Source organism: Rhipicephalus microplus, chromosome 5, assembly GCF_043290135.1.
Source record: "Rhipicephalus microplus isolate Deutch F79 chromosome 5, USDA_Rmic, whole genome shotgun sequence".
Lineage (NCBI taxonomy): Eukaryota > Metazoa > Arthropoda > Arachnida > Ixodida > Ixodidae > Rhipicephalus > Rhipicephalus microplus.
The window spans coordinates 72,979,053-73,004,911 of record NC_134704.1 but is presented as its reverse complement, the minus strand read 5'-3'; the positions used below and the strand labels follow the sequence as shown (position 1 = coordinate 73,004,911).

Genomic DNA, 25,859 nt, shown 5'->3' with positions numbered 1-25,859 from the left:
AAAAGAAATAAAACGGGTTTGGTATAAGAATCACGGAGCTCAAAGCATTCGCGCTGCGTGCATCTCGAGTTGATTGGTCAGTCAGCTGATCGACGTAGTTTGTAAACATGGAGCCGCTCTATGCGAAATGTCTCTCACTCGTCGCGTTTTCTTCGTAAAGGTAAGCGTATCGTTCTCGCTCGTAACGCGTTCGTGTTTCACTAACGCGCTTCGTGAAATTGTTGCGAATTTCCGCGTCGTTAGCCGAGCACCAGATTTCTCTGCAGCAACTGTCACAACCGAGTCGGTAGGCTTAGACGGGAAATCATTTTTTTCTTGTGCTCGTTCCTCCGAATAAATTCCGCATTTGACGTAGCCCCACTTTCTCGACAATGTGAGTCGCTATGACCGTCGCGTTTCAGTCTGCTCCGCTTCAATACTGCAATCAACGACGCGACCGAAACTGACAGCGCTTCGTAGCTACCGAACTCTGCGGCCGTCATCCGAAAGTCGATTGCACAAAAAAAAAATAAAAGAAATTATTACAGGGCCGATCGCCGCTGAAAGAGAACGCTCCCATAGTTCGTGTGCGTTTTTATTTCACCCTCCCGGCAAGGTAATCGTGATAGTAATCCCAGACGTTATCGCCGATGGTCTTTGTTTACTGCGATTGATCGCGGTGGTGGTTTGAAAGGTGCCATTTCGTCAGCTGTGTGGGGCTAGCTCACTACGTGAGGGACTTGTCCCTCAGTTTAGCGTGCCTGATCCCTCCCGTTAGAGCGGCCTGAGAAGCTAGCCGCTCGTTGCCAGTGCAGGGGTAACGAACTTCCTGGTTTGATAAATATAACGGGTATCTTTAGCGCGCTACATGACCTACAAAGGCGTCTGTTCACGCTTGCCCCGTGCAACATGAACAGCGCCGCAGATGTGCGCATTTCGCGTAAGATCTCGCCCGTCTTTCGCTGGGACCATAAAGCACTCGCGAATGATTTGCCCCGCAAGTTTGCACAGATTGCGTGAACGATTGTCTGCTTTCCTCTGCCGCAGGCGGGATGAGCTGTGCGTGATTGATCCCCTGTCACCATGGGGCACCGCTACGAAGAGAACATCGTGCGGCTGCTTAGCGAACGACAGTTCAAGGTAAATCACTTGCGGTAATCCGATCACAGCTCGCATTGACTTAACTTTGCGTTGCCAAACTAGCTTAATTCTTCGCTTCTCATTTTGTGCTCGGCAGATAATTGCAGCTGCGTCGCTGCGCGTATCGGTGTGTAATCCTAAGCAACTTCGCCCGTGAACAACTGTGCTTCGACGCACCTGTAAATATTTTCAGAGCACGCTTTTACAATAAAAAAAAAAAAACATTCGAACTAACCCCGTACAGTTAATGATGAATGTAATCTTACGGTTCCCAACAAATCGGTGTGTCCGTTTTCGGTTTGCGTGCATAAACTAACAGTTTGAAGCGTTGCGCAATCAAATGTTTTGTTTTCTTCTACGATAAAGACTAGCTTAACTATTGCACCGGATCGCAGCGTATAGCTGCAAGTTCTGACAGATTAACGTGGGCGTGTTGAAAAGTCTTACAGCTTTGGTGTGTTTTGAGCTCACTGACAAATGTGGCTACACGTCGTGCCCATGGGCAATCAATTCCAGGACCACTGGTTGAAATAAATTTAGTTGTGTGCCATAGCTTTAAGTCACTTTTTTAATGGGATTGCACAGACATGGGTGTATCGTGCATGTGCAATTCAACTTTTGGATTGCTGTACTAGAGGGCACACCCAATGAGCGAATCACGCTCATGAGACACACCACCTCCTTGTTATGTCAGATATTGGTTTGATCCGGTCAGCATCTTAACTGTCGAACATTAGAAACAAAGAAAGCATTACTACGTTCCGAAGTGAACAAAAACTTGGGACTGTTTCTATTCTTCTTTTATTTATTTGTTTCTTATCATAGGTGTGAAAGGTCAATACAGATAACAAAGGCTTGGGATTGTGCCAGCCATTGACAAAGGGCCGAAAGCATATCAAAATAAATAGCAACACAATGGGGCCACTGCCAAATCTTTCTTGGCGACTTTTGTTGATACATAGCGTGCACACGTGAGGCCTACATAGACAAATGTGCTGTTTTGTTGGTGATCTAGTTTGTCGGTGATATAATTGGCCGAGCATTCTCGGCAACATGTTAATGACGTGAATGTTGTACTCCATTCTCACTGCTAATAATCGGTTCTCTCCTGGTGATGAACGAAGTGTTGTAAAAAGATAAGTGCACCGTTTTGCGAGTGCCTGAAAAATGTCGTAACGTGGCCTTGGAGGTTCTTAACTACAGAGTGAATGTTTCTTTTTTCTGGTAGTGGAGATTGCATGGGTGACGCCGAAGCAAAATGTGTGCCTTGAAATTTCAGGACAGGAGTATCACTCGTGTCCAGAGGAAGTTGCAGGTTACGGAGGATCTGGTAGCAAGACTTGGTCTTGAAGCTGAACTTGAGGTAATAGATTTGGTGGTTTCCAAAGAATTTGTCTTAAGTTCACTGTAAGAAAGCTGTGAAAACTAAAATATAGGAGTGTGTGTATGCATTTTTTTTTACCAATGTTATAAAATGTGGCTGTTGAGTATGATGAAGGTAGGATCCTATCTTTGACAACAGGACATGACAACACATAGCGTCTGTACTAACATGAGGTGGAGCAATTTGTGCGGTACACATTGTCACAGTTGGTGTAGCAGCTTTTGTAATGACAGGCCTGTTTGTTGTAAATAGCATGGTTCAGCACCTTTGCGCTACGTGTAACTTTGGCCAAGTTTATGCACTCAACCGTTTGTGCATGTTCGAGATCAGTATTTTTGGAGATAACCTTCATTATAAGCTTAATCTTTTGCCTTTTGAATTGGAGACGTTCTCTACTATGGTGGTAGCTGTATGAGAGACCTGGCTTCTGTAATCTGACTGAACTGATAAGAAGTACTTATCAGCGAAAGGTCTATTATAAACTTAACAGTGGCCTTTTTACCCACTGGCCTCACTGGTCTGCTTCTTGAACATGGGAAAATAACTTCTGCTCTCGTTTTGGTAGCAAGGCAGGTCTAGCCTAGCTGTTGCAAACTAAGGTTTACGCAATGTTTTTCTTTTTATGTGTGTGCATAGCAAACATTTGAAGCTGGCAGTGCTAGTTGAGAAAGGACAGATTCTAATACGACTTCCATCTCTCTGTGTTCTTCCACACTTCAGGGTCATGCAGGTTGTGTAAACTGCTTGGAATGGAATCAGAAGGGAGAGTAAGTAACACAATGTAATTCATTAATGCACAATTAGACTACTGCACGCTACTAGTTTGCATAAAGCGAATTGTTCATGGCTTGCAGGATCCTTGCCAGCGGCTCGGACGATGTACAGATAATGTTATGGGATCCGTTTCGACATCGGAGGCTCCACACCATTCCAAGTGGACATCATGGAAACATATTCTCAATAAAGGTGAGATTTAACCATACTGTTGCTTTTGTTCCAACCAAAAAAAGCACACATTTTATGGCTCCACAACGCGTACAGCAGAACTTTACTTTGAAAGCTTCATCAAAAGAGTGAAATTGTGAATAAATGTGATGGGGGGGGGGGGGGGGCCTTGATGGGAGCTTTTCTGTTAGAGGTATGGTGATGTTTAGATATTAGGCATGTACATGTGTAGCACATGTACATGTACACGTTTACAGGTGCATGTTATTGGCAGATGGTTTCATTATGGCATTTGTTTTAAATGCATTCAAATAGTTATTTGCATGCGTGAAACTTAATTGTATGTACATAGTTTACAACACATGCGCTGTGAAAATGCCTCAAGTTTGTTGAATGCTGATGAGTGCGACCATGATGAGCTTGAATGTTGATGAGCTTAGACAAGTTTAGCTTGCTGCAGTGTGAGTGTGGCAGTCCCCCTGGTAAAAAAAAGATGGCAAAGTTTCACTTTGTGGATGTGGAGGATATGCAAGTGAATAGGTGTCATCTCCTTGTGCACTGCCCCTCCTAGAACATCTCTTTACGTTAAACAGGTTACTTTGACAGACATCACAACAGCTATTTCACAACTGGGATGTCTACGATGGCACATAAAAAGGGTAATCTTCTACCCCTTGATCCCAACATAGGAAATCGGACATTTTGGGATTATCGAATGAAATGTGTTTGTGTTTGCTTGTGCAACTAGACACCATTGTACTTCATGTAATGAGCGTTCAAATGGTCTCTCCGCCTAACCACATCGTTTTTTACTCGCAAGCGCCTCTTTAGCGACACTTTATTGCTACATCTGTCCCCTCCGGTTTGCCTTTAAGCGACTTGGTAACTTGCCTGTGAATGAATGCTTGCGTATTAATGGATTCTGGTGGTGGGATGCAGCGTCACTTCAAGTTGTAAAAGACTATGTCTACTTAGGGCAGGTAATAACGGCAGAGCCGAACCACGAGATTGAAGTAACTGGAAGGATAAGAATGGGGTGGAGCACATTTGGCAAGCACTCTCAAATTATGACAGGTAGATTGCCATTATCCCTCAAGAGGAAGGTATATAACAGCTGTATCTTGCCGATACTTAGCTACGGAGCAGAAACCTGGAGACTTACAAAGAGGGTTCAGCTTAATTTGAGGACGACGCAGCGAGCAATGGAAAGAAAAATAGTAGGTGTAACCTTAAGAGACAAGAAGAGAGCAGAGTAGATTAGGGAACAAACGGGGGTTAAGGATATCATAGCTGAAATCAAGAAGAAGAAATGGACATGGGCCAGGCGTGTAGCGCGTAGACAAGATAACCGCTGGTCGTTAAGCGTAACTAACTGGATTCCAAGAGAAGGCAAGCGGGTTAGGGGGAGACAGAAGGTTAGGTGGGCAGATGAGTAAGAAGTTTGCGGGTATAAATTGGCAGCAGCAAGCACAGGACCGGGTTAACTGGCGGAACATGGGAGAGGCCTTTGTCCTGCAGTGGACGTAGTCAGGCTGATGATGATGATGATGATGATGCAGCGTTATATTTAGCACGATCCTTGTACCATCTGGCTTGTGAAAGAGGGAGTTAAGGTGGAAAGATGGAAGCTGTTTCAGCTGAACAACTGCTTAATCAGTGATAGAGGTTTTTCTGCATGAAATACTGAAACACTGTCACTTCACTTCACTGTCACTTCCTGCCAAACATGGCAGGAAGTGGTAGATGGACGCTTGTGATGAAAAAAAAAATCTGTTCTGTGCTCAAGCCTATGTTTCGACAAGTCGACTTGTCTTCCTTACGGCTAGAACTAGGCTTGAGGAAGACAAGTTTACCTGTCAGAACACATCGGCTCAAGCTCACAACCCCTGTTTACGGATTTTTGTTGAAACATTGTCCACAATGCATGCGTCGAGTGGCTTGCTTCACACTAGAGCGCCACTTCCGATTCCTTTGTTCCAGTTCCTGCCTTACTCTGGTGATGGCCTGATGGCTAGTGGAGCAGCAGACTTCAAGATCCGTGTGCACGACATTCATGCACGAGAGACCACCATGGTCTGCAGCTGTCACACGAGTCGAGTCAAACGACTAGCGACTGCAGCCAGTGTGCCCTTTGTGTTCTGGAGTGCTGCTGAGGACGGTGTCATTCTGTGAGTGCTGCAGCGTCTCCGCTGTTCCACTCCGATGCCCAATTGGAGTTCCAGATCTCCGAAAATCACCGCTGATAATTTGGGGAAGCCCAGTTTCTCGGTGCTGTGCTATTGATTGAGTAAAAGTCTCATGAGTATGCCTCTACATAGGAATATTCGATTGGGCTTGTGTAACTGTGGTAGATTAGTCATCAGTTGCACTTGCTTTGAAAATTCATTTTAAGAGTTCAAACATACACTGAAGAGAAACAGTGACCCACAGTAAGCCATATAGTACGGGATTTACAGTTATAATCATTTCATATAATTCTTGATATATTAATTGATTGGAGTATTCATGAACTAAAGAAGGCAAAAAAAAAAAAGGGAGGTACTGAGAGCATCCCAAGGTTTCCACATCAGCTTCATATGATGTCATTGATTTGGACATATTCTGCTTCGGAATGATTGTTTGCTTATCAAGAAGAAAGGCACCGCATTCAACCGCCACGAGATACTTTCTGTGTGCGATTGAGGGTGCAGGCAAGTTTTTGTTTGAACCTCACTCAGTCGCTCTTTCAAGGGTACAGAAACTGTAGTTTTAGTAAACCATAGCTATGAATGATTTGGTCATGTGACCCAAAATGGTGGCATACATCCAAACTATACATATTGATGTTAGCTGAAAATGTTAAAGCACTGAGTAAGGGGTCAGTTACTCTACTAGGGACAAAAAGCGAAAAAGTGACTGGGTTGTTGGCTGTGCTGGGGACAGGTACTGCAAAGTGTCATGGTACCTAGAAAAGACTGGCTGTTTGATGTTCCCGAGATGTCTGACGATAGTGTGTGTCATAACACCATTTTGAACGAACCATGTGTCAAGTATAAACCGGTCTAGTGGTTCCATTTAGTGTCTTTTGAACGCAACACCTTCGCGATGTTTGGTTGTGTCTGCATGCATCACTTGTTTGGCTCCTCGTATAAGATCATTCATTCTAAACTGGTCGCTAAACTAGCGACCACAGTGACCAAGAGGATAAGTTAGTTATGTAGGGTTTTGTGGCGCAAGAGCAACTAAGGCTATGCTGCGCCAGACTCATGGTGACCACCAAGAGGATAATGCATAGCACTGACTGGCATATGCGTTTCGCCATGCTGCAGGCAGTTTGACTACCGGATGCCACATCAGTGCACAGCGGATGCAAATCATGTGTTAGTGAACCTTGGCTACCACCTGGGTCGCAATGTGGAAGCCAAGTGTATAGCTGTGAACCAGCTCCAACCGCACCTGCTTGCTGTGGGTGCCAACGATTCATACATTCGTCTCTATGACCGGCGTATGATAAACACCACAAAGGTTAGCACTTTAATGCTTCTGTTGAACTTGCATTATCATACCAGTAGTGCTGAATGGTGTTGCTTTGCAAGTGTGATATGAAACTCGGGGTATATTTTGAGTAGGTTATAAAGTGTGTGCTATGTATGACTGAAGTGTCATCATTTAGGCGTGACTTGGCCGATTCAGTTGATAATGTTGCTAATTGGAACGATCCCCAGAAATTTTCTTTTCTTGCATTTGTGAACAAAACATTGTGATCTTAAAAGCAAAATAAATGTGGTGTTACGGGATGTCTATGCTTATCGGTGCAATCAGTGTGCCGAAATTGTTGAACTTGTGGTTTTATGTGGATCTTATGGCTGATGTGATTAAAGATGTCTTATATGCCACCCTTGCCTTTTTGTGAAAACGAAAAAAGGCGTAGGTTAAGCAGGCAGTCTAATAAGGGTCACTTAGTGCTGTCAACAGGTGACTTTTCACAATGCGTTGACCTTGTAAAACAACATTATGTTGTGTTATGTAGTTCTGTTAAATTTGGTAGCTGTATGGTGTCTAGACAGTGAATTTTGGTGCCATATTTACTAAAATGTAATGAGAGTTTTTTTTTACAGATTATTGCTAGATAAAGTCTGCTATGATACATCCAAATACTGAAATCAAATTTTTTTTTCCTGGATGCAATGAAAGTCGCTCCTCGTGTTACAATCGAGTAAACACGGTGATTATCTAAAGAATTATGTAAAATATTCCATCATATGAAAATGGTGGTGGGTCAGTGACTGCAGAATAATGTTTTTGTGTTTCAGTGCTATGTAAAGAAGCAATGTAGTTAGCTGGACAGCAGAATAAAGCACTTGAAAAGTTTGGGTTGTGTTGACGTCATTGGAAAGGTTACAAAATAGACTTTCAGTGGAGGTGGCATTGTCATACTACACTCAAACCTCAACATAACAAAGTTTCATCTTACATAAAAGTAAGTTTGTTATATCTGAAAATTCGTTATACAGGTATATTTCTAACATTATATGTGTTGCTAGACTATTCCTCATTGGCTTCGTTATAACCGATGTTTCGTTACATCTGGGTTTGTTATACTGCACTTTCAGTGTACTCCTAAAAGTAGCACAGCACCTCCACAATGAAGTGCTCGTGGTTCTGCTCTCATTAGTTGACCTTATCATGAAAGTAGCTGCACCAGTGTAGCTAGCATTTCTTTGGGGGGGGGGGGGGGGGGGTCAGCCATGCTTTATGTATGGTTATTCATGCGAAATTGAAAATTTTCAGTGGGGCTTTTGAGCCTCACCTTTCTTTCTTGGCTATGCCAATGATTTGCTGTGATCAGAAACATGTTCCCAGTAGCAAACCACTCGGTAGTTATTATGCGAGCATGCAGCGAGCCATGCCCAGTAATAGTTTTCTAAACCAGACGATTTGCAGCATTAAAGAATTTGTTTCTTCCATGCAGCTCGCAAGGTTCAACAGTAGTTCTTCCAAGCCCGATGCGGAGTCCGACAACCTCGCACCTGGCTGCGTAACTTATTTTGCTGCAGGTGCGTACCTGTTTTGTGGGTTTTGTGAACATTGTTCCTCGGACGGATGCTTTGAATCATAGCAGCATAAAAGAATGAGCACATAATTTTAGGTAGAATGTTATTGTCTGTGCTTGCCAATGGATTGAATTGATTGTCTTGCAACCACATCTTTTTATAAGCTCCCTAAAGAAATGGCAGATTAAATTACCAAAAAAAAAAAATTTGCACATAGTATTCAGTAAAACTTCGTTGGCACCAAAAGATTAATGCCTTGTAAGGGTGACATCTGTAGCATAAATTTGAGATCGTGCCGATGTTCTAGGTGTCTGTAGCCTTTTTAGAGCAATTTATCATGGAAGTGCTCGAAATAAACTTCAGACTTTCATGTGCGTAGTCAGCCTGCATTCTTCGTGCTTTTTGTAAAGATTTCGCATAGTTGAGCATGCTACATTGCACAACATAATTTATTGACAGTTATTTAATACGGAAGCTGTAATCAGAATTTCGTCCAAACAGAGATGTATGACTAAAGTATGTATATTAAAATGTATACATATACAGCATTGTATTCATGAGCAAATGTATAAGTTTGTAGTGGTAACTCTTGTTTGGTTTTTAGTGCATATGATTATAGCAGCCTAAATACCTAATCTGAGAGCATTCGCGCATGTTCCTACCTGATGTATGTTCTTTCATCAGCCGTTTTCGTCAATACTGCTCTCACTTTAAAGCCCAGATTGTTCACATTAACTGAAGGCCTCAGTTCAAGTTAAACCACATTTACAACATAATGCGAGAATAAAGAAAGCCAAGGTTTGTATGAGCTGTAGCAGTAGTTCTCAGCCATGGATGTGTCGGGGAGCCCTTGTGGACTGGTGGAAGTGATGGGGAACCCCTTACAGCGGAGGATAAGGAGGAGAGGGAGGTATGTAGGTAAATTAGCACGACTGGAGCATGTAGCAGGTGCCTTTTATTGCTACCAAAAACATGAAACACACGTGCCATATCACTTCATTTTGGACGGTTCATCAATCCGTGGCACAGTCTCGCTTAAAACAAAATAGAAAAAATGTAAAACAAAAGCGGGTGAGGGTATCGCGGATCATAAAAATGGCTTCGCAGACCCCCATTTGAGAACCACTGAGCTATAAGAATTCACGTGTGCACTGTGCATTACAAGACGTGTCGAGTATAAGCGAAACTGTGATTTGTTGTGACAAAATTACGTGAAATACTCGCACAACACGTCTCATGTTCCCTTTCTTTTCTCCTTCGCAGGTCACCTTCCACTAAAATACCCTAGGAAGAGGTATCGCACGTTAGCCTCTACCTATGTTGCCTTCAGCCCCGATGGCAGCGAACTTCTAGCCAATTTAGGTGGCGAGCAGATTTACTTATTTAACATCAACCACCTGCGACAGCCAAAAAGCTTTGACCTTCAGAGCTTCACATCATCACTTCACTCAAATGGGTTGTGCAAAAGTAAGCAGCTGGCTTTTGGCTTTGCTACTGCTACTGATGTTTCTCTCTGTTATGGTTTGCAAGGTGTTAATAAATCAGGAAGAATTACAGCACCAGAAAATTAAATTGCGATTTCAAGCTGGGTGTACACGCGTGACCTATCTGCACTTTATGATCCTGTTGTTTCGGTTCTTGCAGATTTAAAACACTCAACTCATAGCTAGTAATGTGATATGCTTGTCTGAGGCTTGATTAGTGCAGTAGACTTTCAAATTAATGAATCTGTTCATTATTATTAATGAATTAGAGCCAAGTGGAAATGTGTGAAGAACGTCGCTGGTAAAATAACTTCCCCATTTTTTAAAACTTTCTTCCATCTCCCAGACTTGGCCGAGGGAGGCAGTAGTCCTGCAAATGGATTCAGCACCCACAAAAACGGCATCTCCAATGGAATGGTTTCCAGTGGAATGAAGCAGAATGGAATCCTTGCATCCACAGACACTTCTCCCATCTCATCCAGTACAAAGTGGGGGTACGCATCAATCCTGTGAATCTGTAGCGTGTGCATTCCCTTACTGTTGTGCACTCGCGCTAATGGCATTAGGCATGCATTCGCTCTATGGCTGCATTTCTATGAATGGCGGAAGTTTTGAAACTAGCCTTCTGCACTTCTGCATCTTCTCAAACTGCTTTCCGAGGATTTGCGATGGTGCTGCGTAGTTGTTGGCACTCAAGAAACCTTGGATATACTTAGCCCCAAGAAACTGAATTTAGGAGTGTCTGAGATTGTTGCAAGATGCTTGTGTGCATTTACGGGATTGTAATGCGGCTGAGAGTATATTTGGGGTAGTCTTTGGACACATGTAGGCATGATTTTATTGCTACAATTAAAGTCGCATGTAAGAGTGACACGCGTACTAACCTCAGCACAAGAAGGTCTTTAGAATTGATGGTTAACTTCGTCATAGTGAAGTTCAGTCTTTCATGCATAGTACCCTTGCGGAAGGGTTGTTTTATGCGTACAAAAAATATGTACAACAGGACAGTATAAAAACACCGAGCTTCAATAACACAAAGAAAAAGCCATTCTGTTGAAATCGGAAGCTGGTGAACACTCTTAGGGTTCGGTTTCATGCCACCGAAATCCTCTCCACTGTGGCCCCATGCCACGTCATTCTTTTCAACTGGCATTTTTCCTCCTTAGGCCTGCCAACAGCAAGCCACTGCCACCCCGCGTAGAGGCCATAAAATGCAAAGCAAACGAGAAGTTTGGCAAACAGAAGTACACCTTGGCCATTAACCTCTACAACAAGGCCATTGGCTTGGTGTCCGACTCACCAGTTCTCTACTGCAATCGTGCAGCTGCCTTCATGAAGCGAGCTTGGTAAGCTTGGTTGCTTTTCTTCTATTAGCGATGTCGTTATTTGATGGCAGTGGCTGCATTCGTAAAAAGAGAGATTGCCCGCTTGATTTACCCGTTTCATTCTTATCTGTCCTGAAGAGTGCTCAACCAATTCTGATGGGTGTTTCTGTTTGTGCGTAGTCTGCGGTCTGCACAAAAATACAGGTGATGCTGCAACATATGTTGGAGACATTATAGACTTTTCTTCACCATGGTCATAGAAAACGTGCTGCCATTACTTGCAGCTTGGCTGTGCCTTGTGTTGTTAGGGATGTTAATGTGGAGTGTTTTAGTGATGTGCTGAAACAGTTTTGTCTTCAAAACAAACGTTATGCACATGCTAGCCATTGACTCGTACAGTGTGTGGTAATTCGCTTGCCATTACGTGCATTGTTGCATTTTTAATGCTCAAGTCATCAGGTGTTCATGTCGTCGTTTCATTATACTCGGTCTTAAGCCAGTGTGTTGCCGTTTAAGCCAGCAGTTTTGTGCCCTCATGAAGGGTGCATCTTCTGGCCCCTTAGTCACCCCCCTTGCTGCGTAGCTTTCACAACGCTTGCTGGTACAAAAGGCGAAAGAAAGCGCTTAAACGTGTTTCCGTTACTCTTCTCGTACTTGGGGGATTTAAAAAATTTTTGCAGCAGTATGTGAGACAATAAGTTACTTGGAAAAGTTGTGCACGGCCCCTTTAAGCTTTGCGTGGTTCATGCTTTGCTGTCCTTTTGTGAATTATCAGCCCCGTGTCTGTCTCTTGTATGACCGCAGGGACGGGGACATGTATGCTGCGCTGAGGGACTGTCACACGTCTCTACAACTGGAGGCAGACTATGTGAAGGCACACTTGCGGCTGGTGCGCTGCCTGTATGAGCTGCGCTGGACCAAGGAGGCCCTCGACTGCCTGCAGGCCTTCAAGTCGCGCTTCCCCGACTGTGCCCTCAGTCAGACATGCCAGGCACTGGATCGGGACATCAAGGCGGCCATATTCTCCAAGACCGACAACGGTACTGATGTTTGCCATTTCTCGCCCATGCAGTGTTTTTAGACTTGGAGTTTCTGTAGCAGAGCACCTTTTGCATTGTTGAGAAGAAGCTAAAATGATGCAGTAAATGAGATGCTGTAACTTAATTAATTGCTATGTTGAGTGTATTGTAATGACAAGGTAACATGCCTGAGAGGTTCTAGGTTCATTACATTTAGATGCAGCTGGACTTCACCTTCCATTAAAGATTGTGTTGGCTATAGAAAATTGCTAATTTTGGGGAGATTGTTTAGTATATCAAAAGGAGCATATTATCACATTTAATATTAGGAGGCAGTTCTGGCATATTAGCAATAACGAAGTAATGTGTTAAGAGCAGAGCATGTAAATGTTCCATGTTCCATAACCTTCTCGAAGTTGTGAATCATTTTGTGTTCCTCTAGTTAGTTTATTGCATTGTTGCTCACTGATTAGAATAAAAAATAAAAAATACAAAGCTAAAAGAAGTCTTCCTCCAATGCATGAAAAAGTAAAGGCCGAACCCCATAACCACGAAAATGCTCGCGACAGTGACGAGCGAAGCGATGTAGATTGCCTTTGTGTGAACAGTCGCTTGCGCAAGCAAACCTCATTCACGCGACAGCTTCGGCGAGCGAAATCCACTGTTGCTGGCGTGAGGCCATCTACTCGTACCAAAAATTCCATGTAGTTGGCAATATGCCATGTAAAAATAAAATGTTTTGTTGTATGATGGAACGGAAAATGTTTATTATTGCCTTGCAGCACTTTTTTTTGTTATGTGCACGTGCATAAACATTACGTTATTTCTTCGTTGTGCACGCGTGTCTCGGGCAAAGAGGAGCATGAGAGGAGGCGGTGGTTTCATGGCACATGGAGAGAACCGGCAGTACGTCAGTCATGTACATCCTGTTTCGACGCTTTTAGCACAGCACTTCCGGGTGATGAGTGACAGTTTCCAAATCAGTAGAACCAAGCGATCGCGCGAAATCTACTACGCGAAAAGTCACCCAAGTGCCTTTTTGCATCGCTCATAGCATCGCTCGTCACTATCGTGTACATTTTCGCGTTTATGGGGTTTGGCTTTAATGCTCTACAAAGTACTGAGATGCACCGTTACAAGTTGCAACTAACTCGGTGGTACACAGATGTTGTTTTGCACCGACACAAACATGATCCAGCACATTCAAATCTGAAGCTGCTTTGCATCTACAAATGTAGTCAAACTCACACTGTGAGATAAATACAGGGTTTTCATAAATGCTTGACTCATTTTCCTATTAAAATGGGAAGTCTTCAGTAATGCTGCCACCGTAACTACTCCAAAAAAATTTTCTATGGCAACATCTCCACCGTCGGCAGTGCTGTAGTGTGCCACTATTTTTAATCGTCATCGCCAGGCTGAGCATGCCAAAAAGGTACAAAATGCAGCTGCCTAATTGATTTACACAACCTTCTGTCTCCACTAGACTTCTGTGTTAGATATGCCTAACAGCTTCTGAAAAACACTGCCCTGTTCAGTGCTGTGCCTTGTTATTTCGTTATAACTGCAGGTGGCTTGTTGCTGTTTAGTTCATCATACACTATCATTCTTAAAATCTTATTTGAAGGAGGCCCCTCCCCCTTAAGCTTGTGCACGACGCATTCACTATTTTCTCTTGAAATTAATTCAGGTGTATTTCTTCAGTAATTTTTATGCAGTGTTTTCATGATTGCCACAACCAGTAAAAAAACAACTGTATTAAGAACTAAGAGACATTCCCTGTAAAGCACTGATGGGATACTGTCAAGACAGCTTGTAATTCTTATCCTGTTTACTACAATTTACTGCACTGTTCACTACTGCGACAGACTCCGAGGAAGGCAGCCGGTCTGAATCTCAAAGCTCTAATGGCAGTGCCAACTCCAGCCCAAAGCACAGGAGGCAGCCCCAAATCTCTGAGCAAGAAAAGGCGTGGCGCGCAGTGGCTTACGACTACGAGTTACGCTTCTGTGGCCACTGCAACACCACTACAGATATCAAGGAGGCAAACTTCTTTGGCAGGTGAGCACTTGCAAGACGAAGTTTCCAAATATGTAGCCCATGCCAAGAAATGATTGATTGATTGATATATGGAGTTTAAAAGTCCCAAAGCCACCATATGATTGTGAGAGACGTAGTGGAGGGCTCCGGAAAATTTGACCACCTGGCGTTCTTTAACGTGCACCCAAATCTGAGCACACGGGCCTACAGCAGTTCCACTTCCATCGGAAATGCAGCCGCCGCAGCCGTGATTTGATCCCACGACCTGCGGGTCAGCGGCCAAGTACCTTAGCCCCTAGACCGACGCGATTGGGACATACCAAGAACTATGTAATGCATTTTTTGCTTCTTGATGGAAACCATTCCTCATCGTCTTGTTACTGATTTGTTGCTCAGTGAAAGATACGAACACTGTGCTGAAATTTCTCTTATGTTTGTAATTCTTTATCAAGATAATTTTGTCTTATCTGTTTGTGCACATAATGTGAATAGCATTAATGTGTCCAAGCACCATTGTAAGAATCTGCACTTCATTGAGGGATCACGTTTCTACAACCAACAGCTGTTCTTGCCGCCATCATTGTGCTTCGATATTTGCTTTTTTTTTTTGTTTATGGGCACAGGTTTGCCCAGTCACGATTTTGATTCGTGACTCAAATTTTACGGCGTTTCCTTCCTTTAAGTTGCTTGCGAGTGATGTGGCGAAATTGTTATAGGTATACCGGATAGTAATATTTGGAGTTCCTGTGAACTGTACGTAAAGCTCTTTGCATTAGGCAAACATGCTGACAGTGACAGTCAGTATAGTATCTGAGGACAGGCAGTAAATGAATGGACAGGTTCCAGCAACGCATGAAATGAACTGACGCAATCTCTACTTCTCAACAAAATGTGCTCGGTCGCCATTTTGTAATCGTGGTGGTGGCTCTGCGTCTGACCCCTCTGAAGGGATACCAATGCCACAAACATGGTTTTGGCTGCGTTTTCAATTCTAACACGCAAGCAACTATTGGAGTAATTTCATGGGAAGTGAAAGAGAATTTCATGTTACATTCTAGTAAATACGGTATATCAAAAGATGGTGTACCATGCTTGAATTTGAATTGATAGACTTTTCTTCATCAGTACATTTGTCACAATTCGTGGTTTGTTTTCTTTGTTTTTATTTGTACGACTGCATCTGGTATGTCTGCTCCGAGGAATAAAGCATGTTTCCTGACCTTGCTCGATTCTTTCCCTCCTGCCGTGGCTTGCAGTGCGGGTCAGTTCGTGGTGGCCGGCTCGGATGATGGCTCGTTCTTTGTGTGGGACAAGCAGAGCACAAACCTTGTTCGGGTGATGCGGGGCGACGACTCTATCGTAAACTGCCTACAGCCGCACCCGAGCACCTGCCTTCTAGCCACCAGTGGAATAGACCCTGTCGTCCGGCTGTGGAGCCCAAAGCCAGAGGTGATTTGTAGCTAGAGCACTGTCATACAACCTTGTAGAAAATGTATAAAATTAACCATTAGTGGATCTCACTTGTATTACTGGTAAAACTAACTTTTAACAGTACAAAAGCACCACACTCCATGGGAGAAGACGTTTCATAAGTCAGAAAATTATCAAAAAGAAGATAAATACGGCAATGCTGCCTTGAAGTTCTCGTACCAACTCGCCATAAGGTCATAGATTTTGACGGCATCTGTTTGCGATGCACAAAACTCTATCGGTAGAAATTACATTGTGCTCTAAAAGAAGCACAGGCTTAATGTGGCCAGTATGTGCCAATGTGAACACCATAAAAAAACAAATTTGTGCACCCGGAGTTGCGATTGGGTGCCAAGGTTGTGCCGTGAAAATCGAGTGACACGTTGAACCTCATTTTCTGTTCTAATTATTCACCTAAAAATCACCAAGTTGAGAACTTTGGCGTTATAAAATAACTATCAGTCTAAGGTAACCTAGTTTTTCAGTTTAGTGAACCTTCAACTGTTCCCTTATTTTACGAGATTTACTATTATAAAATGTAAATCATGAAATGTATATTGCCAGAGTAACAGTGCCGGTGATCAAAAAAGAGACGTATACACTACAAGAAGTTTGCGGTGTGCATGCAATCACCAGTGTACACTCTGTGAAAGGTACAAAACTTGCGAGTTGCCGTGTTATTTCAAGAATGCTATATCCATCTGACGCCGTGCTTGATGAAAGGCAAATGACAAAACGTTTTGCCATAGGTAAAACTGGCTCTAATGAGCTAGCACTTTGGGACTTGTAAGACAAGTAATGGTTGATTTACTAATTTGATGGTCAATGGATGTAGAAAGTGACTGCGACAGCAGTCATGCAGAGGGCATTCTATGGCCATATGCTGGGAAATAGTCAATGTCGTTCAAACACATCACTTTGCCTCTATGATGTTGGTTAGGCATTACATGCAGCACATGAATGCAACTGCCGTGTAGTCATTTTCTTTTTTTTATGCTATCCTCAATGCTTTTCACGTGTGGCTGTCAGACTGGTAAGCCGGGCGGATCTTGGTAGCAGCGCACAACATTGCCTCACACAGGTTTTAAGTATGTGATGAAATGTTCATACTTTCATCTACTGACACTCAGAAGTGTTTACTCACATGCACACAGACATTCACTCGTCTTCATAACCAAATCATCTCACACTTGCGGCATTCACTGCACATTTGCAGGACGGAAAGAAGGAAGACAGGGAAGTGGTCGACTCTGAGGACGCAGCCGTGGCAAATCAGCGTCGGATGAATGCCGACCCACTGGAAGTGATGCTCATGAACATGGGCTACCGTGTTCCCGGACTTTTAGAGTCCGACGAAGTGGAACTCGAGAGCCGGGTTGGGGAGCCCAACGTTGTCTCCTGTCGACCGAGCTAGGACAATGCTGCCTGTCCCCTGTGGTGAATGAAATCTTCCATGCGCAGCATTTTCATTGGTGCACAGAATTCCACCGATGGCACCGCAGCAACCTCCCCCTCACCTTCCCTAGTTTTATTTTCGTCTCATAAAAAGGCTTAGGGTTTCACTAACTGCTTGATAAGTGGAACAGGGATGACATTGACGCTAATAAATTTGAAGATGAAGAAAGATTTGATTGTCACACTTGCTGCATGTCTTAAGAAGCTCCAGAAACTGCTCGTACTGTAGTTCACTAAGTTATAGCTAGTTAATCATTATTTTGAAGTGCAAAAAAAAAAGCCGGCTGTGAGAAGTGACAGTTTGTTTACATGGCGATGACAAAATGTTGCCATCACTGTGGAGTGTGACGATGAAATGTTCTGCTCATGTGTGCTATAGTGCTCACAATCGAAATTATACCAAAAGTGTCGACCAGAAATGAGGCAGCCATATAGGACCTGTCTGAATAATGCAATGCTGATACGAATTATGCCATAGTGTCGTCCGCTTGGCAACATGGTGGATCACAGGCTGCGCCAATTAATCCACCAGTGTGCACATCGTGGTCGGTGACTGCAACTTATTTTTGCCAGTTTCATCTAGAGGCCAAAAAAAAAAGCCAAGAGACTTCGGTCTCCGGATTAATTTAACTTCCTCCATATTGAATGTCTTCACTTAACTTTAATGTGCCGTCTTCCAGCAGCTAGATCAACATTGTAATCATTATTTTCTCTAAATCAATACAGCAAAAAAGATTTTGAGTGCCTGCATGTGGTCCACGTTTTTAATCCGAAACTGGAAGGCGACTGGCTTCAGCATCAGTAAATGTTTATTTACACACTAATTATGGTGAGTCATTAAAAATGTGAAAATTTACTACTGATACCAGTTTGTCTATCTTGCACTTGAACATCAAGTGCCTTGGAATAAAGTTTAGTGAAACTTGACTAATTAACAGACAGTCCATCACATTTCGTGCCTGAAGAGGTTATATTGGAAGTGTAGCAGTTTGGGCTAGTTGCTATGACATGACGATAGTTAGAGCGCGAGAACAGAACGACAACAAAGAGACAAGCGCTCGTGTCCTTCTTGTCTCTTTGTCGTCGTTCTGTTCTCACGCTATAACAATCGTCGTGTTATATTTGAACCCTTTAATTCAGCACCTGTGGGTTCTGTGTGTTGCTATGGGACACTGACTCCCTTGTGTTGGCAAACTGTTATTCAGAGAATAATTACTGCATTCCAAAACACTCAAACCTTCGGCCCTAGTTGGAATGGTTAGGTCACGGTATGCTACAGACAAGACTGTCTGTAATGCAGCTGCTTCAAAAGCTTTCCAGGTGAGCCCAGCCACCTATATTGTTTACTGGTTCACTCAAGCTACAAACTCGCGTTTTATATTTCAAGTATGTTTGACGGGTAGTTCAGTTCACAGTGTTCTCTACACGGAAGCAGGGTGAGGCAAGTAGATACAAGCAGGTGAACGTAGACTTGCTCCAGCATTAAAGGATGACAGGGCTGCACACATCTGTCAAGTATGATTTCGTGTAAGCCTACTTTCCGCTTGCGTGACAGCAGGGCCACCATCTATTCAGTTACCAACCACTGATTACATTTACAGATATGGTCTAGTGCACCGCATTAATCCTTTTGTGAGATGTGCCAAGTTCAAACTGTGTGAGGTTGAAACAATTCAATGTTTAACTACATAAACATTATAAGTGGTCATGAACTACAGTTAAAAATAGTTTCCTTTTAACACAAGAATGCAAGTTCAGTTTCTAGAAACATGAATTCAGCCACACAAGGGTTTGCATAACTAAATGAGAGTGTGGCTTTTTAAAGAATAAGATTTGCACCACTGCGGTGGTCTAGTGGCTAAGCTACTCGGCTGCTGACATGCAGGTCGCGGGATCGAATCCCGCCTGCAGCGGCTGCACTTTCGATGGAGGCAGAAATGCTGTAGGCCTGTGTGCTCAGATTTGGGTGCACATTAAAGAACCCCAGGTGGTCGAAATTTCCGGAGCCCTCCACTACGGTGTCTCTCATAATCATACGTTGGTTTTGAGACATTAAAACCCACATATCAATCATCAATTAAGGAACAACATTAATGATTACTTCAGTAGGTAGGAGCTCTGCAGAATCTCATTTTTAACAGCAAACACAGTATTAAACACAGTAGATAGAAAATGCCTAACAAAAAATGCAGACAGCACCATTGCATTCTGTCACAGGAAAATGTTGCAGATATTGGTATTAAAAGGCCAATTTTCTTTTTTACGTGACCACAGAAAATGCTCATCAGCCTTTAATGAATGGGTGTTTGAAAAATGTCTAAAACCATTTATTTGACGTGGAAACCCAACCAAAACCCACAAAATTGAGTCCTGCCAATAGTGAACCTGCTTTTTAGTACCAAGACAAGCCTATGAGAATTTTGCCCGATTCTGTGATAGAATCCTACTTTACTCAATTGCATTAGAAACAAATTAAACTTATTTTCTCTATTGGGTAAGTAATAAGGGCAGTAATAGCTTGAAGCTTAACAGGTTGAATGCTGGCACAAGCAATGGGTATTATTCCAATTTCCGGTGTAGGCAGCTAATTTAGATATTTTTGCTGAATGGCCATCTTGCATATAATATTTCAAAGCACATATAGACATCAAAAGGAGCAGATACAGAAACATGGCATTGGAATCCGGATTGGCACCAGCTACCTGTGACTAATGACACGTTCCAATTGGAAGTTGTATGATTGTGCAGTGTGAATGCCCAAACAAGTGCTGTCCATCGTCAAACATACAATTCTGTCCATTGCATGGTCTCGTGAAGCATTGACAACACTTGCCCGTGTGGGAAAGTGATGTTTGGTCAATAGTTGTTGCTCTTGAAAACATAGGCAGCACGTTGGTATAAGAAGAGGGTGCGCAAGATGCGAAATTGTAAATGGCAGCTACTGCTACTGCTGTTACTGTTGCATTACACTACGGCTGTATGGAGTCACCTACACTTAGGCCTGTATTCACAAACCAACCTCAACCTTACCTCGAGTTTTCATTATCAGTTTTAAGCCTTTATGCGCTTGAAGAACCAAGTAGGCCCATGTGCATGAACCAATTTTGTTGTTATCTTCTACCCTGTTACAATTCCTGTGCTCTTATAATGCACGCAGAGAGTAGAGGAACTTGAGGAAAACGTGAGGTAAGGCCAAGGTTGGTTTGTGAATATGGGCTTTGGTGAATATATATATTGTTATTGTCCTTGTACCCACAGTACCCTACACTGGAAATGAAGGGCTATAGAATAACCCTCACAACGCAACTGTTTCACTTATCAGAAATTTTTTTCCAATAAAGACGAATAATGTGTGAAATTCAAGTTTTAATAGCATAACAATTTCATTTCCCATCATCTCTGGTTTTCTTCCCGAAAGTGCTCGACGTTGTAATGATTTGAAACAAGTTATGAATCCCTGGGCAAGCATTGCTTTGAAATTTTCTTTCGCTAATGTTCACTATAACTGCTACTCCAACGGGAAGCACTCTTCAAGAGACTCTCTACGAGAGTGGGTGCCTGATGAATCCATTATTTCTTGCCGACTGCTCCATAGAACTGAAATTCCATGAAAACCCCAAATATGCAGTGTAATTGCTGGTTAGTCTACTGTTCAGTTTGATCTTATCACAATGAGAAAATTGAGAAAAAGGAGTCAGCAATGGTTACTGCCTTGGCTTTTGTACATAACATTTTGTTTTTCTTATAGAGTTGTATGAACTGTTATCATGTCAACATCGGTAAACATTGTTTTAACTTGTCAGGGTTAAAAGAGCAGTTTTTAGGTGCAGACTTACAGTGCTATATATAAATATATATATCATATATAAAGCAGTGAGCGTTGCAGGTTATTTAAGCAAGTTATCGTTACCGAATCGTAAACTGTTAATGAGAAAAAAAGTTAGCAAAAGTGCCACTTGAAAGCTTGTCGACAGCTGAATGAGACGCTTCAGGACTTCTGTGAATTTATGCTTGCATGGTTCCACGCTTTCACTTCTTCCAAGCTTAGTGTTTGCATCTGGCAAGAACTACTTGTGTTTTTTTTTTTTTTTTCCTGTGACAAGAACCTTAGAATTTTGTTTCTTAGGATGCAAGAACAAGGTTGCAATTTTTTAACATAAGCTATGCACGCAGCACTTGACAGAAGAACTTTTTTTTTTCTGTGTAGTATTGAAAAGATGCTGTTGTTTTACTAACAGCTAGCTCAGTATGCTTTGTATCATGTCCGAGTCACTCAAGTCATCTCTTGTTACTTTAATAAAAGGCCTTGTGTAATCTTTTGTTTGGCACAATCTGTCTTCGAGAACTTGGGAAGCGAACATCTTGTTTCCTTCTGCGATTTCCGCAGCAGCGCGCAGGCACGGCCATGTTTGATCACGTGATTATAGCTGGCGCATAGGGCAGGTGAAGCGGCCGGAATCGTACCACACAAGCTGTGATAGAGCTGTCATTTCTTACTATGCATTCAAGCCATCACAAATTCACTATAACATAGAATACTTCTTGTTCACTCTTGCGTCCTTGTATTTTGTACTGCTTGTTCAATTACTGATAGAGCTGCCTTTTCAGCCGAGATTGTGTGAAGAGCGCACACCAATCATTCAAAGATTATTTACGAGCCATCGTATACAGGTTAAATGTAGCATTTTGCATATTGGCGTTTTGAAAATTCAATGAAAAAACAATGACTTGCACACCACCACAAAAAATGCAAAGACGTAAGCGGAACAAAGTGTGCACAAATTTTGTCAAGAGTTTCTGCCACTTGGCATTCTGAAGTCTAGTTCTGGCTTTAACTTTTGTGTGTCAAAGTGCTCCTTTAAAAGCATTATGACAACAGAGTAATCTTCTTGCATTACAGCAGCTCAAAAGGAAATTGCCACTTTTAGGATGCCTAGAAAACGTCTTGGGATGCCATAACTTGACTTTTACCACAACAGTGGAAATCATGCATGAGATTAATAAAAGAAAAATTCGCAGATCCCACGTACAGTGGGAATCGATATGCGAAGCACAAATGAGAAATTTTGATATGTCACTTTAAAATCAGCACAACGTTACGAGGTGGAGGTAAATGATGCCGTACATACTTTCTGTGTTAATATTATTGTTTGGATGTGTCGTTTACCTTTGTCATCTATTAACGTCACGTGATAACAAATTTAGCACACGCAGAGCTAGCAGGCCGCGAGCACGCTATTCGCATAGTATGTTGGCATGTTCTTACATGACACACGTGTCAGGATTATCATGTTTGTACCAGTCATATATTTTGTGATCCATTAACGTCACGTAACACTAAATTTGGTATATGTGTAGCTAGCAAAATGGCCGCGAGCACATCATACTCCAATGTAGAGTTGATGTGCGCGCAAGCTGGGTACAAAGACGCTACGTTAGCAAAACGCAAGCACTCTATAGTCATACTCCAGGTGCGACCAGCGTCCGTCGGCGCTGCCCGACGGTAACTGGTGCGAAATGCAACATGCTGCATTTTGCGCCGATGCGTTACCCAGACAACACTGCGTCTCCCTCTTTTCCCGACGGAGGGACGCCGGATGCGCTGAAACGCGCATGCGTCAAAGCAATGCAGTGAGGCGTGTGCTGCGGGTATATGGCAGGACCGGCGCCTGGCATGGCAACGCAGGCGTGATGCGACGAAATGAACGCCAGCGAGCACGCACACCGAATCACATTGAAATGTATTGGCGCCTTGTTTGTGGCATGTAGTCATGTTGTACATGCCACGCAACTGATGTTTATCATGTTTATACCAATATCATACCTTCGTCATGCATTCTTGTCCCGTAATACCAAATTTGGTATAAATGAAGCTAGCGAAATGGCCGCCAGCGCATCATGAGCGTGGCATGCAGTCACATTGTTACATGACACGCATCTCATGATTATCATGTTTGCACCTGTCGCATACCTTCGTCATCCATTCACGTACCGTAATACCAAATTTGGTATATGTGACGCTAGCGAAACGGCCGCGAACACATCATGAGCGCAGCATGTAGTCATGTTGTTACATGACATCCATGTCATGTTTATCATGTTTACACCAGTGTCATGCCTTCGTTATCCTTTCACGTCCCGTAATACCAAATTTGGTATAAGTGAAGCTAGCGAAACGGCCGTGAGTGCATCATAAGCTTAGCATGTAATCATGATGTTACATGACATGCATCTCATGATTATCATGTTTGCACCAGTATCATACCTTCGTCATCCATTCACGTCCCATAATACCAAATTTGGCATATGTGATGCTAATGAAATGGCCGCGAGCGCATCATGTAGTCATGTTGTTACATGACACACATGTCATGATTTTCATGTTAGGGTCGATAGCTTGCGTTCGGCATGCAATCATGTCATACCATACCAGTTTTGCAAAGTGCCATGTGAACGAAATCGCTGCAAGAGCTGCAGGATCATGAAATGTAAATCATGACATTCATGACATACATGTCACGATTTTCATGTTACGACTTGTCAAATATGTTCCTCATACAGTCATGTTATGCCATACCAAGTTTGGTATAGATACCATTATTGAAACGGCCAGGAAAGCTAAAGGTCGTAGGTAGCTAGATAAATACGCTAAAAGTCGCCGAAGTTCGCTAAGAAATGCTTCGCATTTAAGAACAAGGAGTACGACAAACAAAAAACAATAGCTTATGGTGCCACTGTGGTAGTGATGCAACATATTTTCTTCAGGCACTTGCTTTTAATTATTTTTCTGTAGTGATTCTTAAAACAAGAAAAGAAATGACTTGTGAAGTCATCCTTCTTGTGCATATCCCCCCATGCACATTTAAAAAAAATTTACTCTTCAGTTGACTTTGCTTAGCTTGATTCCACAGAACTTGTTCTTCGTAAAGAAGTGTAAAATATGCATAGAACTAGTACATATTATATTGTTTGACTTGCAATTGAGCTTTTCCAGATTAGCTCCCCCTTCCTCAAAATTGGAGGTATTAGTTAAGCTTGGTTGACATGGAATATGGCAGTCTCTATAGTGGATGTAAAAAAACTACATGGTAGGAATATGAAGCTTTTTTTTTTTAAGCTGTGCAATTTCAGGTGTGAAGTGAACTCAAATATTGAAGTGTGAGTATGAATCACATCGAATATGTCTGGAATATTTTTATAATAATTCGAAGCGAAATTGCAGTAAAGTTGGAGAGGATTCCTAAGCACATTCTTATGAGATAGCAATAAGAAAGTGTTCCTTTTGGCTAGGTAGATTAAGTGCTGGCGGGGTGGTCTTTCATAGTTGTCTTATTGAAGGAACCCTAAAACGGTTTTGTAAATTTTGTACCAATACATTGGGCCGGTAGTCCAAGACCTAAGGGTCATTTAAAGACCTATTTGAGTGCTCTGCATAAACTGTCTAATTTATTATGCTTTAAAGCTACGAATCACTGCAGATCGGTGCAGATAGCTGCGACTCGGCCAAACCCATTTTTAAAAGCGGTGCCCCCCCCCCCCAAGTAGGAAGTGAGTATGTTGCCGCTCCGGGACGTCCGAGCACAGTAGAGTCTTGCGTTAATTTCCCTACTTTTTCCCCCTTTATGACGGATCGACAACAAAGTTGTTTCACTCACTTACGACCACCCATTTACACAGCGACATGCTCTGGCCACTCGATGTCACCGTGGATGCTGACCTGATTGATTGTCACGGACTTTAGAATGCGAGAAAGTAAGATAGGGTGGTAGGGTGGCGGCACCTGTCGGTGCGGATATGCACCACTCCGAGATTTTCATCTCTGCCAGATGCCGTGCATGCTGTCAGGTGCACTGCGTGATGACCAGTGATAATGTGCACAACCTGTTGGCATGCGATCTCAGAGGCCTAGAGTGGTAAAAGTGCAAATCGTTGAACGCACTCATGAGAGCTTTGCGATTGCCAGTGATGCCAGCGTGCCTCACGAGTTGAGGCCAGGCAGTGGTGAGAAGGAGAGTATGATATAATTGTCCGTAGCGGCCTTTGTACACGAAGTGTCACTAAATTTGTAGGGCAAACGGTTTGATGATGCTCTAGCCTAAACTTCAAAAACCGTTTGAAGGCCCCTTTAAGAATGAGGCAGTGCAGAGGCTGAATCGCATTTATGCATATGATTTAGTGCAACCAAAGTGTTGCCAAAATTTCAGGTCCAAAAAAAAGCATTATTCAGCCCTAACCTCTGCCACCTCTATCATCTTCAAGTTATAACCAGTGTTTTCTTGAGTCAATACATTTGCGACTGTCACAGAGCTTGAAAGGCAGCTTTGCCGCAATACGAGAATGTGATGGGGTGAAGCATAAAAAAAAAATCTGAAGAGGCAATTGTTATTTGGACGTTACAAGTGTCTTCGGGAATTCAGTTCAAACAGTTAGAATAATGAATATCCAATGTGAATGGAATCAAACAGCAAACATTATTTGAATAATATTCGAAATTTCGAATATCTGGACACTCCTAGTTTTTTTTTTTTTATACTCTGAGAAGGGCAGCTAAACGCAGTACCTTCTTACGAATCATGCCAACAGGC

At 42.7% G+C, this 25,859-nt stretch overlaps 1 protein-coding gene across 2 annotated transcripts; it reads left to right on the top strand.

Moving 5' to 3' along the window:
* The first annotated feature begins 27 nt into the window (after nt 1-27).
* LOC119174409 (WD and tetratricopeptide repeats protein 1) lies at nt 28-17,445 on the top strand. Of its 2 annotated transcripts, none has more exons than XM_037425294.2 (15): nt 28-160; nt 1,027-1,119; nt 2,399-2,482; nt 3,224-3,270; nt 3,358-3,469; nt 5,429-5,616; nt 6,757-6,952; nt 8,400-8,484; nt 9,745-9,948; nt 10,312-10,459; nt 11,132-11,311; nt 12,095-12,330; nt 14,178-14,370; nt 15,606-15,798; nt 17,036-17,445. In XM_037425294.2, the coding sequence occupies exons 2-15, from the start codon at nt 1,063-1,065 to the stop codon at nt 17,231-17,233; spliced, it is 2,121 nt and encodes a 706-aa protein (XP_037281191.2). In that variant the 5' UTR covers nt 28-160; nt 1,027-1,062; the 3' UTR covers nt 17,234-17,445. The 2 variants fall into 2 exon arrangements, with proteins under 2 accessions (XP_037281191.2, XP_037281192.2); XM_037425295.2 differs by lacking the exon at nt 28-160 and adding an exon at nt 680-796.
* The last annotated feature ends 8,414 nt before the right edge of the window (nt 17,446-25,859 follow it).